The 17,051-nt window shown below is 39.3% G+C and overlaps 1 protein-coding gene across 1 annotated transcript; it reads right to left on the bottom strand.

Annotated features, from left to right (window-relative positions):
• Window positions 1-1,233: 1,233 nt before the first annotated feature.
• C2H5orf58 (chromosome 2 C5orf58 homolog) lies at window positions 1,234-7,965 on the bottom strand. Its single transcript, XM_068534611.1, has 4 exons — window positions 7,926-7,965; window positions 6,776-6,849; window positions 5,904-5,997; window positions 1,234-1,513 (listed from the first exon to the last, which is right to left on the bottom strand). Exons 3-4 carry the CDS (start codon window positions 5,995-5,997, stop codon window positions 1,362-1,364), a joined length of 246 nt encoding a protein of 81 aa, XP_068390712.1. The 5' UTR covers window positions 6,776-6,849; window positions 7,926-7,965; the 3' UTR covers window positions 1,234-1,361.
• Between the last annotated feature and the right edge of the window lie 9,086 nt (window positions 7,966-17,051).

Below are 17,051 nucleotides of genomic sequence, written 5' to 3'. Positions count from 1 at the left end.
GCTTCTCTGTTTAATCTACGAGTTTTCTGAGTCACAAAGAATATCTTGCATCTTCACTTTCATGAGCTAATAAATAGAAAGACCACTGGCACGATTTGCTAAGATAATGAGCATGTGGAGACTTTTAATCGATGATAAAAAGGATGCTTCACAAAACTTCATCCTTAGAAACTGGAAATTCTCAAATTAGGGTCCAGACCTCAGGAATTCTAAAGCTGAAAATCTTGCATTCATTTAGCTGTTTATTCATAGGATATTCAACAAGTGTTTACGTCATGCCTTTTCTGTGCACTGAGCTAGGTGCTGGGTATGGATAGAAAACACTACAAGTTCTGCTGACCTTGTATCTTGCTTCATGGTATTCTATACTTTATGTTCAAAAATATCTAAAATGAAGGACATGGTAGATTTCAAAGCAACTATATAGTAGTGAATTATGTTTACAAGGTAAACGCTTATTATTTTAAGTTTTTGTTGGTGGAAAGGGACAGAAATTAGGAAGTTTTAGAATAAAGGTATCCTAAAACTAAAACCTATTCCACTTCAGTGACTGAAATGAGTGGTATCTGATGTTTTTATGACTAGCATTCTTTCTCCCCTTCTTCAGGCCATGGCAACTCTGTTCTTTTGGTGGGGTCTCTCCTTTGCTACAGACCTGGCATATGATACCAGCCTCACCAAACACAGTTGCTCAGGACCCATCTTAATCAAAGCTGGGCCAATCAGGATCTTTCTCTGGAATGTTAAACACTGAGACAGAGAAGATCTCTTTTCTCTGGGATCCCCAGAAGATAATGCTGTACACCTGGAGTTGTCTACCATACCTCTACCCCCTTCTACCTGGCATATGGAGGAAATCAGCTTTTAACAGGAGAGGATGAGGCCAATGTACAGAAACAGAACCAGGATAGAGACATCTGATGAATTAGTGGAGGCCCTGAAATCTATCCCAACCATGGACTTCCAAGTCACATGACCCAATAAATGCTTCAGCTAGCTTGAGTTGCTTTTGACACTTGCTACCAGGAGAGATCTGATTAATATAAACTCATACCATACATTTATAATTTAGTAACTCTCTTTCAACCTAAGCCAAATTCAAGCATAGGGTAAAGGATAAGCAGTGCCTCATAGCCAATTTCCTATGTCATACTCTTGCCATTAATGAAATAAATTAGCCATTCCTTGAAACATTAAAACAAGAAAATAACAGCCTTCAAGAGCATGAAATGATTCTTTACAACTCAACATATTTTTATTTTGTTTTTTATTATATTAAATATATTAGTAAACTCAATTCTCCTAGGTATGTGTTAATTCAACAATAAAATGTTATAAATTCACAACAAATAAATAAAAAATCAGATTAAAAAGCTGTCAGAAGCAAGAGATACATCTGACATTTTAGACTCTTCAAAGAGGGGGTTGTTTCTTTCTGTTTCCTTTAAATCATCCGTCTTCACGGGATGACTAAAACATAGGGTCAGGTCACAAAGCAGTAACTGGGAGAGCTCTGTGTAAAACAAAATAATAGAAGACATTATATTGTAGCACATATGTCATAGGCAACTATTATTACTTTAAGGAGCTATTTCCTAATTCTTAATTTAGCTTTAAGTGATTATTGCTCAACCCACAATTCAGATGTGCCCAATTTTGACTTAGAGTCAAATTTATATACTACAAAATAAGCATGATATAGAAACTTACTAGAAGGGCTCTTTAGCTCAAATTGTCAGTTATCTTACTAAATTGCAATTTGATTTATGCAAATTTATGTATTTTTAAAATTACTATTTTTATCTGTTATACATGCACATAGTATAAAGAATCAAATAAGGCATGTTGCAAAAAATAGCAGTTCCTACTCTCCCAGAGGCAACCACTTTTAACTTTTTTGGAGCCCATTTTGTTTTTGTTGCTTTTGTGGTTCTCTTCTGTGTTTTTTTGTTTGTTTGTTTGTTTTGGGAGGGGTGGTATTTAACCTCCATATCTCTAAATGGCATGCATTTTTTTTTTCAATTTTAGGTATTATCTATTTGCTTCTGATCACAGAAGATTAAGATATAGCTCTTTTCACTTATACCCATTCCCCCACTGTACTTGAGGACAATTTTTCTTAGCTCAATATTTAATGTTTAAATTTTTCTTGATTATATAATCTTTACAGCTGAGTCTTACATGATGTTTCCCTTCCTGCAAGCTACCACCCAACCACAGTTAATAATTGTTTCCTTTTTTCATTGCTTAATTATCATGGATCTATCCCAAATTTCTGCAGTTGGGTAAATCTCCTCTCAGTATAGTCAAGTGCCTTGACTATTCTATTGCTGAAAGCCTCTCCTCTCCTAGAGCCGTCTGATCAGCTCTAGTCTGGACTGACAGCTCTCTAGGACTGCTGTACAGCTCACATCTTGGGAACTCCCTTCACCATTATCCTAGGGTCTCCTTTCACCCCTCCCTTATGTGGAATATCTTTTTTCCAGAATCTCAGGTCTCTCTTTTTTTGGTCTACTCCTTTGTTTGGTGGAATGCAACCTAGGTAACTTCCTGAGGTGGGGAAATTTATGTCTGAAAATTTCTCTCTCTACACCAATGCTTAATAGATTGACTGGCTATAGAAATCTAGGTTGGACATCATGTTTCTTCAGATTTCCAAAGGCATTGCTGCATTTTCTTTTAGCTTCCAGTGTTTCTATGGAGAAATTTCATACAATTCTAATTCTTAATCATTGTTTCTCTTTAGAAGATTTAAGAATCTTTTTTTCTTCCAGTGTTCTGAAATTTCATAGTATTGTTTTTTAGTATGGGTCTATTGTCAATCTACTGTGATGGGGTCTTTCAATGTAAAAAATCATATCCTTCAGCTCTGGAAAATTTTCTCAGATTATTTCTTTAATGACTTCCTCCCCATCCATTGTCTATGTTCTTTCTTTCTAGCACTCCTATTTATTGGATGTTGGACTTCCTTGTCTGTGTTTTTGCTCTACACTCGAATTTTCTTCATTTTATCTTTAAACCCTTCTCCAGAGTTTATTTCTATGTCACACTTTTAACTTTGTTCTCTAAATATTTTTTAAAGTATCCTGTTCCTTTTTCATGAACATAGCATCTTCTCTTACTTCTCTGTAGATATTAATGATAGTTTCTTGGAGTTTAATCTGCTTCTTCCCCGTTGATTGAATCTATTTATTGGTTTTGTCTCTGCTTTTCACATTAGATGCTTTCCTCAAATATCTGTTTTCCATACTTGTCTGCTCATATTTAAGACTATAGTACTAAAAAGACAATTGGAAGTTCTTTGCCCATGGTGGTCTATATTGTGGGGTGACCTGGTTGGGTATTTTGTTGGAGGAACCTCTGCTATCTATCTTTAGGTCTTTTCTCTTAGGCTGGTCAGATTCCTGAAAGAAAAATCTGCTTGAGGGTATAAATCTGGCTGCCAATGTCTTGGAGCCAAGTGGGTTTCCCCACTGCAAGTCTTGTAACTCAATATGTAAACTTTGTCTTAAGACCCTTGTTTTTAGTACTACTCTTTCCCTCAACTTGTAGGACTTTAAATTTAAATCTCAGATCTACCAGTGACTAGCTGTGTAACTCTGGGAAAGTTAGTTAACCTCTCTATATCTGTTTCTGTATCTGTAAATGCCGATGGTATTATTTCCTACCTCATAAGGTTGTTATGACGATTGAGTCCATTTATGTAGAGCTCTTGGAAGAGTATCTGGATTATGGTAAATGCTATAAGTGTTAGCTATTGCTTTATTACTTTTGGGAGAAAGTGGGGGTAACAGTGTTCGTTTAATCTTCCCTGTTTACCAGAAGTCTACCTTCCTAGTCTAGCTCTGCAAGTCTTGTATCTTCACTGCCTGCCCTACCCCACAACTTTTCAGAAACACATTGATCATATTTATTTTATTTTACTTCATGAAAGAATAATCCCCAAACCAGAACAGTTAGATAATAAAGTTTGAGAAGAATCTAAAGCTTCTCTAATTGTTTTACATGAGTGCAAGCATCCGGAACCAATTATTCATTTAATCAATGTTTTTCAAGAGCCTATTATATAAAGGCACTGTGTTAAGTGCTAGGAATACCCTTAAGGAGCTTACAGATGAGCAGGGATAGGAAAAGTAAGTAGACATGCAATTACAATACAGTGTGATAGGTAAAATGAAAAGGTAGAAGAGATGATATACTGGCTTAAAAAATAGTTTTCCACTGTAAGTAACCTTGACTAATAAGTAGCAGTTAACCTGGTGGGGTGGAGGTAGGGGTGCAACAGTAGGCATTGCAGGAGGAGATGCATGTGTTAAGGCACAGGCACAAAAAAGAGCAAATGTGTAGTTATGCAGATAGTTCAATGTGACTGGAACACAGAACGTGCAGGGAATAAAGAATGAGGTAACAGACTGGAGAGGTAGGCAGGGCCTGATCTCAAGGTCTTACAGTCCATTCTAGGAGGTCTGGACTTTATCCTGAGGACAATGGTGAGCCAACGAGCATTTTCAGCAGATTTACATTTTAGAAACATAATCCTTGCCGTAGTGTTTAGATTGATTTTGAGAGATGATGAATTAAGCAGAGCTAACCTGATTCCTTTATATCAGACTCCTCAGAGCCTCTCTTAATATGTACTGTGAATTTGTGAGAGAATTATATAGCATAAAGCCCTTCCCAAACTTATCTGATCATCAGTTGATGGACTCCATTTTTATTGCACACCATCTACTAACATCTTCTTAGACAGCAGTGTTCCCAGATCAAAGTCTGGGAAATGCTTGGGAGAACACATAGGAAAAGCATAACAGGCACCCACTATTTGGTGCCTAAGTAACAGCCACTCCCCTCTTCTTCCTGGGGGCACAACTTGATTGCACTTGAGGTGATTCTTTCCCCAGCACCAGCAGTAAGTCCTGACTGGTCCAAATTGGTCTGTTCCCCTTGGTGGTGGCTGCTGTAGGATACACATGTGGCACAAATCTGGCCAATGAAAGGGAAGGGGAAATGTGCTGGAGGGATCTGGAGAAAGGCTTATATAAGAGACACAGGCAGAGACAGTGTCTGTATACGGTCATGTCTGCAGGTAATGACCATGGGAAGTGACAAACAGAGTGAACATAACAGAGCAGAAATATGGAAAGAACCTAGTACCTGATTAAGTCTTTAAAACTCTGAGTTAGCTTTAGGGCTGCCCAACCTTGGATCTTCTTATTATCTTCCATATTGTATAAGCCATGTTAAATTGGTATTTTGTTACTTGTAGGAAGGTCTCATAACTGACACAGAGACTGCCTTCAAATATCAAAGGTTTTCATAAGAATAACCACTACATATTCAGTGGTTTTCATGGTTAGAAGTAGGACCAACGGATGAAAGAAATAGGGAAAAAGATTTCAGCTAGTCCACGAAGAGGAATTGTCTAAGATGGAATAGATTGACTGGTGATATAGAGAGTTTCCCAACATAGGAAATGTTTGGTCAAGAATAGGTGAAATATTCAATCACGGAAATTTTACATGCCTGGGATAAAATTACAGAATATGTCTCTAAGGTGAGTGACTAAACATCATAACCTATAAGATCTAATCCTACCAGAACCATTAAGTCACACAATCAAGCAAACTTACAAGTTTTGACTTGGAGGGAACTTTAGGGGCTTAGTAATGACTAATGGATTCAGGGATGAAAATTCAAGTCTGCTAACCTCCAGGTCAATGCTCAAACATAATGCATCTTCAGAGGTCTAGTTCATATTACAGTGTAAGCATTTCTTAAGAAATAGAAAAATCCTAATTAGTAGGCAAAATTCAGTTACACCCCAGCAGAAGCACAAATTGACTCTACTGTTTATTTTATAACAATGACATGCAAACATTTTAATTCAGTGATTCCATACTTACCTTTCATTTTCTTCAACTCCAAAGAAATTGTGTTAATATTTTTAATTATGGCTTCCACATTTGGCTTATGGTCGGTAACATTATTGTCAAACATCTGATTTTAAAAGAGAAACAAAAACAATGTATAAATCAGGAGTATTTATGTATACTTTAAAAACACTTAAATTTTCAGCATTTCTAAAAGGAAAAATCTGTTATTTCAGAACTAAAATATTTGTGAAATTATAGTCTCTTTAGAGAGACTATAATGGCTAGAATTCTAACATACGAAGGAATCAACTTAATATTTTTCCAACTGAAAACACCTGTAACTGGAATTCTTAGGATGAGGTGTCTTCTTTAATCAAACCATATCCACAAGATGGGGCCCTTATAATGGAAATGCAGATGTCCCCGTTTCAGAAAGCCTCAGCATTTATAAACTACCTTACAATTTAGCAATCTCATATAAGATCTTCTCTAATTTTGTTTATGTAAGTCAGCACCTTTTTCTAACTTATGCTTGAATGACACGGTCCATACACCGTTTCTTTAAGTACATAGTAAAGCTTAAAATAAGATTTGATTATAATTCCTTGACTACAAAGATGGCAACATGGCCACTTCTATTTTAGCTTTGGGATTTAGGGCAACACACATTTTAATTTAGCTGAAATGTGTAAATCAACGTGTTACTATGTTATATATCAAGTACATATATTTAGCCAATTGTGTCAGATATAAATATATAGAGATGTTTCTAGGTGATAAACTAACCTTAGCCATTCAAATATCTCAAAATAACTTGAATAAACCACAATTAGTGCACACAGCTCCAGAAGGTGGGCAGTTACATGTGAGGCTGCTTGCCCAAAAATTGAAAACAAACTAACCTTGAAATCAATTCCTTGCCTCTGCCTTTTCCTGAGTCGGGGGAATTTATCCTATTTCACTCACTTCAGAGCCACTGTAAAGGAAATAAATTTTTTTCACCTCCAGACAATGAAGAAACTACACTTCGCATCCACCTACAAGCCCCTAGGCACTGAAAATGGAATGGCAGCTATCTTACTTGGGTATGGCAAAGCCAAAGATCCAGGTTTGAAGAGAAAGGAAAGATGATAAAAAAAATAAAGGAGGTAGGGTGGGGATGGTGCAATTAAAGAATCTTAAAGATATGAAGGTAAAAATAAAATACAAGTAAAAACCAAGAGGTAAGTAGAAACTAAATGGATGGAGAAATGCCCAAGAAAGTTGACCTTCTCCACTCTGGGGTCTGGTTATCCAGGGCCCTCTGGTGCCCGTAGGTGGGGTGGGGTCAGAGGCCAGAGTGGCAAGGGGACCCCAGTGGACCAGAGCGAGGCCAGAGCTGGTCAAGCCTTCCCCAGGGAGCTCGGTCAGGACATCACTCAGAGAAGGGAGAGGCTGGTCAAACAGTGCTTCCCCAGGAGGTGGGAAGTGGAGACCAGGCTCGGGGGCCAAGGGAATAGGGGGTCGGAGGCCACGATACCACAGACTGAAGGCAGGAATGCAGCTTAGGCACTAACCTGGGGCCAGAGGCCAGGAGGCCAGGCCCTCCCCCTGAGGAGCGATTATTATCCCTGAAGTTTTCCTACTAAAGGCCAAGTCCTCCTCCTCGGCGTGACACGCGTGAGGAGCCCCAGGCCTTAGGGGGCCACAGTCTGGGGCCTGAAGATGGAGCCAGAGGCAACCTCGAAGTTTCCGCAGTCCTCAGGCTCCCAAACCTGATCAGGACAACGCGAAACGTGCTCGGCAGCCTTGACCACCGGCCCCGCCTGGAGCCGCCCAGACAACCGCTCCTTCTCGACCCAACAGATGACAATGCCTCTGAGGAAGCCGGACTCTTAGCCACGGGCTAAGAGACCTGGCGACCCGCCCCGCTTGGCGGCTGAAGATGGAACCTGAGGCAGCCTGGACATGTCAACGGTCTTCACCTCCAGCCCACACACCAAAACTGGATTAAGATTATTTAAAATTGGGTAACCCTGGGCAGCCCACAACCCTGAGGCCGTCGGTACCCACCGCGCCAGCCGTCACCGAAGTTCTGGCTGCTAAGTGGGGAGACCCGGCAGTGGAAGTGAGACCGGGCTTCCTGATTGGCCAGTTTCTCCGCCTGGTGCATCCTGGGAGTTGTAGTCCCTGGCTAGGCCCATGCAGAGAAGGCTCTGGATGCCAAGCAGGATGTGACTAGCACTACTTCGTGGGCAGAGAGGGAGGGTTGAAAGGCATTTTGCCGCCTATGTGCCAGGCACTGGGCTAGGTGCTTTGCAGCCCTTGTTTGTGTTTAATTTTCACAGAATAGGATTGTGGTTAAAGTCAGACTCTGGACTGAAACTGCTTGGGCTTGAATTCTACTCCGTCGCTGGTTTAGCTGTAGATGTCCTCAGCTATCTTATGAAGGTAATAATAGCTGCTTTCTGTCTTCTTTTGAAGGTTAAGTGAGACAATGCATCACATTGGGCTTGGCAGATGATGTGCCCCATAAATGTTAGCTATTATCATTCCTATAAATCTGTACAGATGAGCTGAGAGGTGTACACTGGCCTCTTGCCAAGTAGAGAAGTTGGGATTCAAGCCATCTCTGCTGGATTCCAAGAGGAATCGCTGTCACAACACCCTCGGGAATTGCCTTAGACTTGATGACCTCCAGCATCAGGTTCTATACAAGTCTGCCTTCATTAAGTCTCCCTTATAACACTCATCAGCCTCTTCAACCGGTCCCTTCCCAACAACCTCCAACACATAGTCTGTTTTTATTTTATATCCAATTACCTTCAGTTTAACACTAGAATTTGCTGTCTGATGCAGAGTTAGATAAATGAAGAGGGGCACAGGAGGACTGAGCTTCAGTCCTAAGGATAGCTAGCTATGTGATCTTGGAAAAGAGTAACTTCTTTTCTCTGAATCTCACTTTACTCATCCGTTTCCTTATGAGAGAGACGGGCCTGACCAGTGTTTTCTAAATTTCGCTCATTATTGGGCCACTGTTATGATTGGTTGCCCTTGCTGTGTACTACCTACGTTATTACCTTAATGTTTTAAATTTACTTCCCTTTAATATTTAAATCTACTTAAAATTTTTTATATCATCGATGTGAATGAAATAAAATTTAAGCAGAAGGGAATGGGAAAAATAAAGACAATGAAAATAAAACAACATTTTTAATCATTTAGATATTTCTTGCTTCTCAATGGCTGTGATCCTGAAGCCTGAAATTCTTTGTTAAAATGGGTTATTAAGTATTAGAGAAATGTTAAAGATAGTCTAGTACAAACTGAGACTTTCTTCTTGATGTAGTCAGAAGAATTGAAAGAGTTGGATGGGGAATAACTCTAACAGTGTGACTACACATTGTTTAATGCCTCTGTACCATATAAAACATCACTCATATCCTTAGTGAGATATGCCCCACACGTTGCTGAACGTAGGATTAGCTGCTGTCCAATACACCGTCCCTGTGTAAGATTTCTTCATGCTTGTGGAATCTAAAAAAAGAAAGCAAACAAATGTATAAAACAAAACAGAAAGAGACTCACAGAAACAGAGAACAAATTAGTGGTTACCAGTGGGGAAAGGGGAGGAGGGGTGGTGCAAGACAGGGGTAGGGGATTAAGAGATACAAACTACTATGCATAAAGTAAATAAGCAACAAGAATACAGCACAGAGAAATATAGCCATTACTTTGCAATAGCCATTACTTAAGTTATTAATTGGAGTACAATCTATAACACATCTGAATCACTACATTGTACACCTGAAACTAATATAATATTGTAAATCAGCTATACTTCAATTAAAAAAAAAAAAAGACTTCTTCATACTCAACGGGCTTCAAAACTCACCTCAATCCTGGAAAGAGTCTTTCAGAATTAACCCTACCCAACTCTGCAATTGCCAACTAGTCTCTCTGCCAATGCTTCCTTCACTCACTATTTTAACTGTGGACACTTGCTAGTGTCTTACATTTTCTTATTTCTGATTTGTGTACTGAGCGTTTTGTAATCTATTTCTCCAAGTGCTGAGTAGTGGGGACAAAAAGAGGCACAGAAGTCCAGGGAATCAACATTCTTTTAGCATTCACTATATTATGCATTAAGTTAGAAGCATTCATCTTCTGACAACTCTCTGAGGTAGCTGTTATCACCCTAGTTGTATAGAAAGTGCAGCTTGAGCTCAGAGAGCTTAGTGCCTGCACAGGGGCCACAAGACCCAGATTCAGTTCCAAGCACAGATCCTGTCTGTGAGACTCCAGAACCTTCTGTGCTTTTCGTTGTACCAAGTTGTCCGCCAGTCCAGGACACCATCTCTTGAAACGTGATGGAAACAAGTACGCCATGGCTTTGAAATGATTTGAAATGATTAGATTTGAAATTTGTGAAATTTGAAATTTGTGTAAATAAAATAAATCTTCATAGATTATTGAATTTGAACACACGCACACTAATATACAAAGGAGCATATAAATATGGAGTGACCAACATAGGGTGAGCAACATTTATTCTCTGAATTAAGGATATCATTAACAAAACAAAAATAACTGCCACTACTGTTTTATATGAGCAGAGGTAATTTAACATCAAAAAGGAAGGAAGAAAGAAAAGGAAGGAAGACAGAAAAAGAAGATCATAATAATTTTGGAATAAGACTACCTTAACAAAAATCTTACTGGATGTGTCTCTTTTCCTCTCCTTCACTGATGCAGACTAGTGAAAACTTCACCCCAGATCTACATGATTCCGGCCGTGTGTTTGGAAACTCCCCATAGATAACAGCAGGAGAAAAGAAGGTGTTTAAGAGAAGTAGGGTGGAAAAGGTAGGTGGGCTGAGATAGCATTGAGGCTGAGAATTCTGAAAATCAGGTGACGATGGGGGCTGGGGCTGAGTAGGATGTGGTGTCTCTGGGGCCCCATTGTCCCCAAAACACTGAATCCATTCATTCGCAGGGTCCAGCAAGTGGTTGTAGGACCTGCTTCAGCTCAAATACCTTTGGACTAAGATTCTGTTCAGAGGATTTTTGATTAAATCTAAAGACCTTCTACCCATCCATAGTGCTGATCACTTCTTATGAGTAGGTTCAAACTACTGTACTTGGGAAAAGATCATTAATGAGCCTTTAAAAAAAAAAGAATTAACTTTGTGTTTCTTCTAAATTAATGTCATAAGAGGGAAAAAGAGATCTGAAGTCAGAAAAAGATAGATTGTAATAATGTATTTTCCTCCATAAAAATGTCTTAGAACAATGACTACTTATTATAGTGCTTTTCCTCCTCAAGTTACTATGGATTCTTTTTTTCCCTAAGAACATAAAACTTTAAAAGCATGATCTGCTACTTAAGGCTTGAGACTGTTATAGATGAGGCCCTAAAAAAAATCTATCTTCCTACCAAATGTAAAATAGATAGCTAGTGGGAAGCAGCCGCATAGCACAGGGAGATCAGCTCTGTGCTTTGTGACCACCTAGAGGGGTGGGATAGGGAGGGTGGGAGGGAGACGCAAGAGGGAGGAGATATGGGGATATATGTATACGTATAGCTGATTCACTTTGTTATAAAGCAGAAACTAACACACCATTGTGAAGCAATTATACTCCAATAAAGATGTTAAAAAAAAAACCTATCTTCCTTAATAAGTTTGCAAAGACAACACTTTACTGAAACCCAACACTGGTTGCTATTGTTGATTCTAATGTTAATCAAATAAAGGAGATTAAAAAGCTGGTAAGTTCTCCCATAAAGAAAAAAGCTGTTAGAGAACAACAAGGTGCTGAAGCATTTTATGGAGCTGAGTGTGAGTGCCTCAGTTAGTTTTATTACAAATTCTTGACATAAAGTCTTCATTTCCAGGAAAACAAATTGAGTAAATTATCTCACGTCTTCCCCTTGTTCTCAGAGTTCCCATTCCCACCCTCCCACAGCTCATCGTAAATTACAAGTGCTGGTCTCTGTGCCTAGGGCTGGCTTCCTGCTGGAGCATCAACTCCCCTCTGAATATTGCTTTGTACAACTCCTGTGTACACAGATTTGGGAGGTAATGAGCATATGCTTGGATAGTTCCCTGAGGAGCATGACCTGTGTCCTTGCTCATTAGAACAGCCAATGGATTGGGAGATTGGGATGGACATATATACACTAATATTATAAAATAGATAACTAATAAGAACACTGCTGTATAAAAAATAAATAAAATAAAATTCAAAAATCAAAAAAAAAAAAAAAAAAAAGAAAAGAACAGCCAATGCTTTCGCCATAGCCAGTCACATAAAGGAAGGAAGACAGCTCATGGCTTCTGCCTCTGGTCTGAAGTGGAAGCTGTCTTCTGTCTTCTATAAGCAGCTGAGATTACATTGGACCCAGTCATTTTCTTTTTCTCTGAAAGAAACACTTCTGAACTTTAGAAAGAGGTTATTAACAGAAATCCACATGGATCACTGCATTAACTAAAATATTTTGATTTCTAATTAAGAAATTACTTTATGTAAAAACCCTGCCATTTGTGACAGTAGGAATGGACCTTGAGGATATTATGCTAAGTGAAATGAGCATAACTCGCCTTTCAGACAGAGAAAGATGAATACCGTATGTTATCACTTATATGTGGAACCGAAAAACACTGAACTCACAGAAACAGAATGTAGAATGGTGGTTACCTGAGGCTGAGTGGTGGGGAAAATGGGAAAATTTGGTCAAGCGGTACAAATTTTAAGTTATAAGATGAATAAGTTCCAAGGATGCAATGTACAGCATGGCACTCCAGTTAACAACACTGTATTGTATACTTGAAAATTGCTAAGAGAGTAGAGCTTTACTGTTCTCCCCATCACAACAACAACATGGTAATTGTGTGAACTGAAGGGTGGGTGAACTAACCTTATTGTGGTAAACATTTCACAATATATCCATGTATCAAATCATCACACTGTACACTTTAAACTTATGTTATATGTCAGTTACATCTCAATAAAGCTGGGCAAAAAATAAAGTTCTGCGCCAACATTTCCCTCTGAAATAGGAAGCTACCCAAACAGAGTTGCCAATAAAATATGGGACATCCAGTTAAATCTGAATTGCAAGTAAGCAACGGATAATTTTGTTACTATAAATATGTCCTTACTATAAATATGTCCTGTTACTATAAATATTGTATGGCACATAATTATATTAAAAATTTGTTTATCTAAGAATCAAATTTAACTGGGAATTCTGTACTTTTATTTGCGAAATCTGGCAATCCTATGCCCAAAACACTTCAACCATGAGAAGAAAAGCAAACAGTCTGAAGGCTTGTAGATTCAGTAGGTATGGAAGCCAAGAAAATATTGAGGTTTTCCAATTTGATGTCTAACATAATAAAATGCAGGCACTTACTGTGCCAGAATTTGGCTCCCTCCTTCCTTCAACATTCTTGTAACCCAAGAAAGAAGCTAGGTCTTTGAGAAAGCAGATGGACAAAAGCCGACAGTATTCAACATGGTGCTGTTTTTGACAGTTGCTTGCTATGCCTGTTTGCCTGAAAACTCTTTGCACTTGGCTTTTCAGAAAATGCCTTCATCCAGCAAGGCATATTCATGACACAAGTTGGGTTTATTTTCAGAGATCCATCAATCAGGGAAAACCTTCTCTGTCCCTAAATAAAATGTGTTTCTAATTCTATCATGTCAGCCCTCCATCTCCCAACAATATTTCCCATGTTTATTAAAGACATAGATCCTCATCAGGTGTTTCTCCCTCTAGGCATTGCCCCCAATGCCCACACCTCACTCTCATCAGCCAGCCATGCAATGAAAAATGAGTGCCTTTATGAAAAAAAAAAAATGTATTATGTTCATGAAGTCAATTACAATAGAATCTAAGGGTGCACTCACTTTTTTTAAAGGAAAAAAATGTATATGTGCATAAAAACAAGTTTGGAAGACTAAACACCAAAATGTTAATGATTATCCCTCGGTAGTGAGATTTATGGGTGATTTCATTTATTTATTTAGCCTAGCTGTAACTTTAGTCCCAACCCATCTTTTCTATAGCTTAAACTCTCCAGGGCATTTCTCACCATGGTAAAATATCAGTCACTTTGAGGCAGAGCTTCTCAGACTTTACAGTGTAGAAAAATTACTTAGGGAGCTAGTGAAAATGCAGGTTCCAAGGCTCACCCCAATGACTCTAATTTAGTAAATCTAAGTTGGGGGCTCCCTAAATCTGCATTTTAAATCCCTCCTCTTCCATTTTAACCTAGGGGGACTATGGACCATATTTTGAGGAATATTGACTTATGGCTTCATTGAGCATTTTCTACATAAATTAAATGTGTGACCATAGTTGAAATTTATTTTGGCTACTGATGCCAGAATTCAGTCATTTTTGAAAAATTTATGTGTATATATGTATATAAAATATATATAAATGTATATAAAATAATATATATATATATTGGGTTGGCCAAAAAGTTCGTTTGGGTTTTCCTGTAAGATCTTATAGGTATATATGTATGTATAAAATTTTCAGGCATATATCAGGTCCATTTAATTTCTAATTAAGTGTTTGGGGCAGAAGCTCCCCCCCTCCCTGGGCATAGCAGCAAACAGAGACTCACAATGTCTGCTTGATTCTGGGAGTGGGGAGGAAGGAGATGGATATTCCAGCTTCAGGTGCTTCCTAATTCGGGTCTTTATTTCTTCTGTTTCCTAGCCTTTTTGTTTGTCTGCTTCCAGTTTCACTTGCCAACATAATGTAAACTCCAGTGCTAAGGCCTGAGATTTTACATGATTTTCTTTAATAGTTACATTTTTATATGTAACTTTTTGTGCTAAAAATCTCCCTACTGCTAGCGCTGCTGCCATTCCCCTGGTCTTGGAAACCATCCCCCCACCCCGACCCCACCCCCCCAGCCTGTGCTGCTTGCTACAGCATCCCTACTGGCTTCCCACCGCTGCTCTTGCCCCCATGATCTGCTCGCTCTGCACATGACAGCTGGATGTGCTTTTTAAAAGGTAAATTAGATCATGTCATCTCCTGCTCAAAACACAAAGCTCCTGACCCTGCTCTATAAGGCCTCATGAGCTCCGGTTTCTGTTTGTCTCACACATTTTTCAGTCCTAGAACATGCTGACAACTGTTTTGCAGTTGTTTCCTTCTGACCCTCCCAAACTGGTTTCTTTTTATGCTTTAGGGTTCAGAGAGGCCATCCTCTAATATCATCCCATCCTCTCTCCCAGCCCCTTATTTGTTTCTATATAATACTTGATTTAAATTGTACTTTTAAAATTTATGTTTCTCTTTACTTTTTAGTTTTGTTTGGGTCGGTCTCTTTCACTATTACTACATATCTTTCATAAGGGCAAGAAACTATCATTGTGTTCACCTTTGTCTACTCATTGCTTATGATTGTATTCTGTGCCTAGCACAATTCCTGGAACATAGTTAGTGCTCAATAAATCTTGGTCCAGTGACTGAATGAAGGGGTTGGTCTGCTACAGTAGTATCCTGAAGAGTCAGAGAAACCAAGGTGTACATCAGCGTCCGTCACTCTGCTGGGCCCTCAGCAAAGTTCTGACAGCGGAAATCATACCTTCGTGGCTTCTAAAGCCCTCTGACAGAGGGACAGCTCCCATGGTGGCCAAGGAGAAAGTGGATGAACCACAGAATCTAAACACTGAATATTCTTAGTTTTTTCTGCTTTCTGATTCATCCTGGAGCACAGACCAAAGATCCAAGAGAGCAATGAAAAGCACACTCATGGCTGTCCTGGAAGGCAACAACAGGCTGGAAAGCTTCAAAGCAGCCTCGTGTGGTGTGGAAAGAATTATGAAACTCTGATAAAAGAACTCTCTTGGCTGTGGCTCATCATTTGAATAAAAATCAAATGACTTAGGATCTGTCCAAAATGAAGGATGTTTTAATACTTTGTGTGTAAAAACACTGATATTTTGCTTCTTTTTTATTAAACAGATTTTATTATTTTTCAGAATCTTGTCAGCATAATCATTTTATGGGTGGATGAAATATTCAGCCCTGCTGCTGCAGGAGTTCTTTCATAGCAATTACCTTGTGGCACTTTCGCTGTAATTAGGTTTTCACCGAAGATTTTTCCCCGGGTCTGTGTAATAAATGAAATATGACCAGAATTTAAATTTGTCAATTACAAGCAAGCACAGTGCATAAACACACTACAGAGCCATGAATTCCAAATCGCAGGCTGTTGCTGGGGGGCAGATGCTCTGAAAATTAAAACGGAAATAAAACTACTGACTGGCAAGTGAAAAGTGGCCCCCATAGAAAGCAAATCTCCCCTAACACTCTTGCATGATTCTACCCAACAGGGCGAGCTCTTGATTACAAATTCTTTACCGTGAAACTGACAAATCAAGCAGCAAGTAGTGAATTTGTGTTCAAATAATTTACATTGTCCTCTGATCTCTTGCCCTATGTTTTCCTATGTTTCTTGAGGCTAGATCAAAAAGATTTTGGACACGGCGGGCCAGAGCCCACAGCAGTATGCAGCCTGATGGTGGTGTTCTGTCTGAGTGCTTCAAGGAGAGACAGATTTGGGAACAGGGTCTGCTGTCTCCCAGCAGCTGCTATTTTCACTGACCTGACTTCAATAATTGCTCCTGTAGGGCCCTCTGCCGACCATCTCTTGTACAGGGGGAAATTCTAGGAGTCTGCAACTGTTGAGGACTCTTGACAAATCGTTTATTTCATTAAACTAAGCCACAAAACAAGAGCAACTTTTTTTGAACTGCATGTACAAGAAGCCCTAGGCAAGGGAAAAGAAACACATTTTTGTAAGCTTATCAAGTACTGTGCATGTATTCATGCAACAATTCTTTCTTGAGTATCTCTTGTGTGTCAGTCACCAAGTTTTAGGCATATAGAGGTGAGCCCAAACTGACAGGTCTCTTGCTGGTCTGCAGGTGGACATGGATAGCTCGTGGTCTGGAGGAAGAAGCAGACTGGAATCCACAAACAGCTCAATTTAATTAGGCGCTGCCATGCGGGGCATGCCATGTGTTGGGGGCAGCTTTCAGGAAGAGTGCCCCTGAGGTAGGGACATTCAGGCTGAGATCAGAAGGAGAGAAGGACATTCCAGGCTGAGGAAACAGCCTGTTCATGGGCCCTGCATCAGAAGACAGCTTAGTGCATGAGAGGGCTTG

This window comes from Eschrichtius robustus, chromosome 2 (assembly GCF_028021215.1).
Source record: "Eschrichtius robustus isolate mEscRob2 chromosome 2, mEscRob2.pri, whole genome shotgun sequence".
NCBI classification, from domain to species: domain Eukaryota; kingdom Metazoa; phylum Chordata; class Mammalia; order Artiodactyla; family Eschrichtiidae; genus Eschrichtius; species Eschrichtius robustus.
Note: the sequence above shows the minus strand (reverse complement) of the source record. Positions and strands in the feature narration are given on the sequence as shown.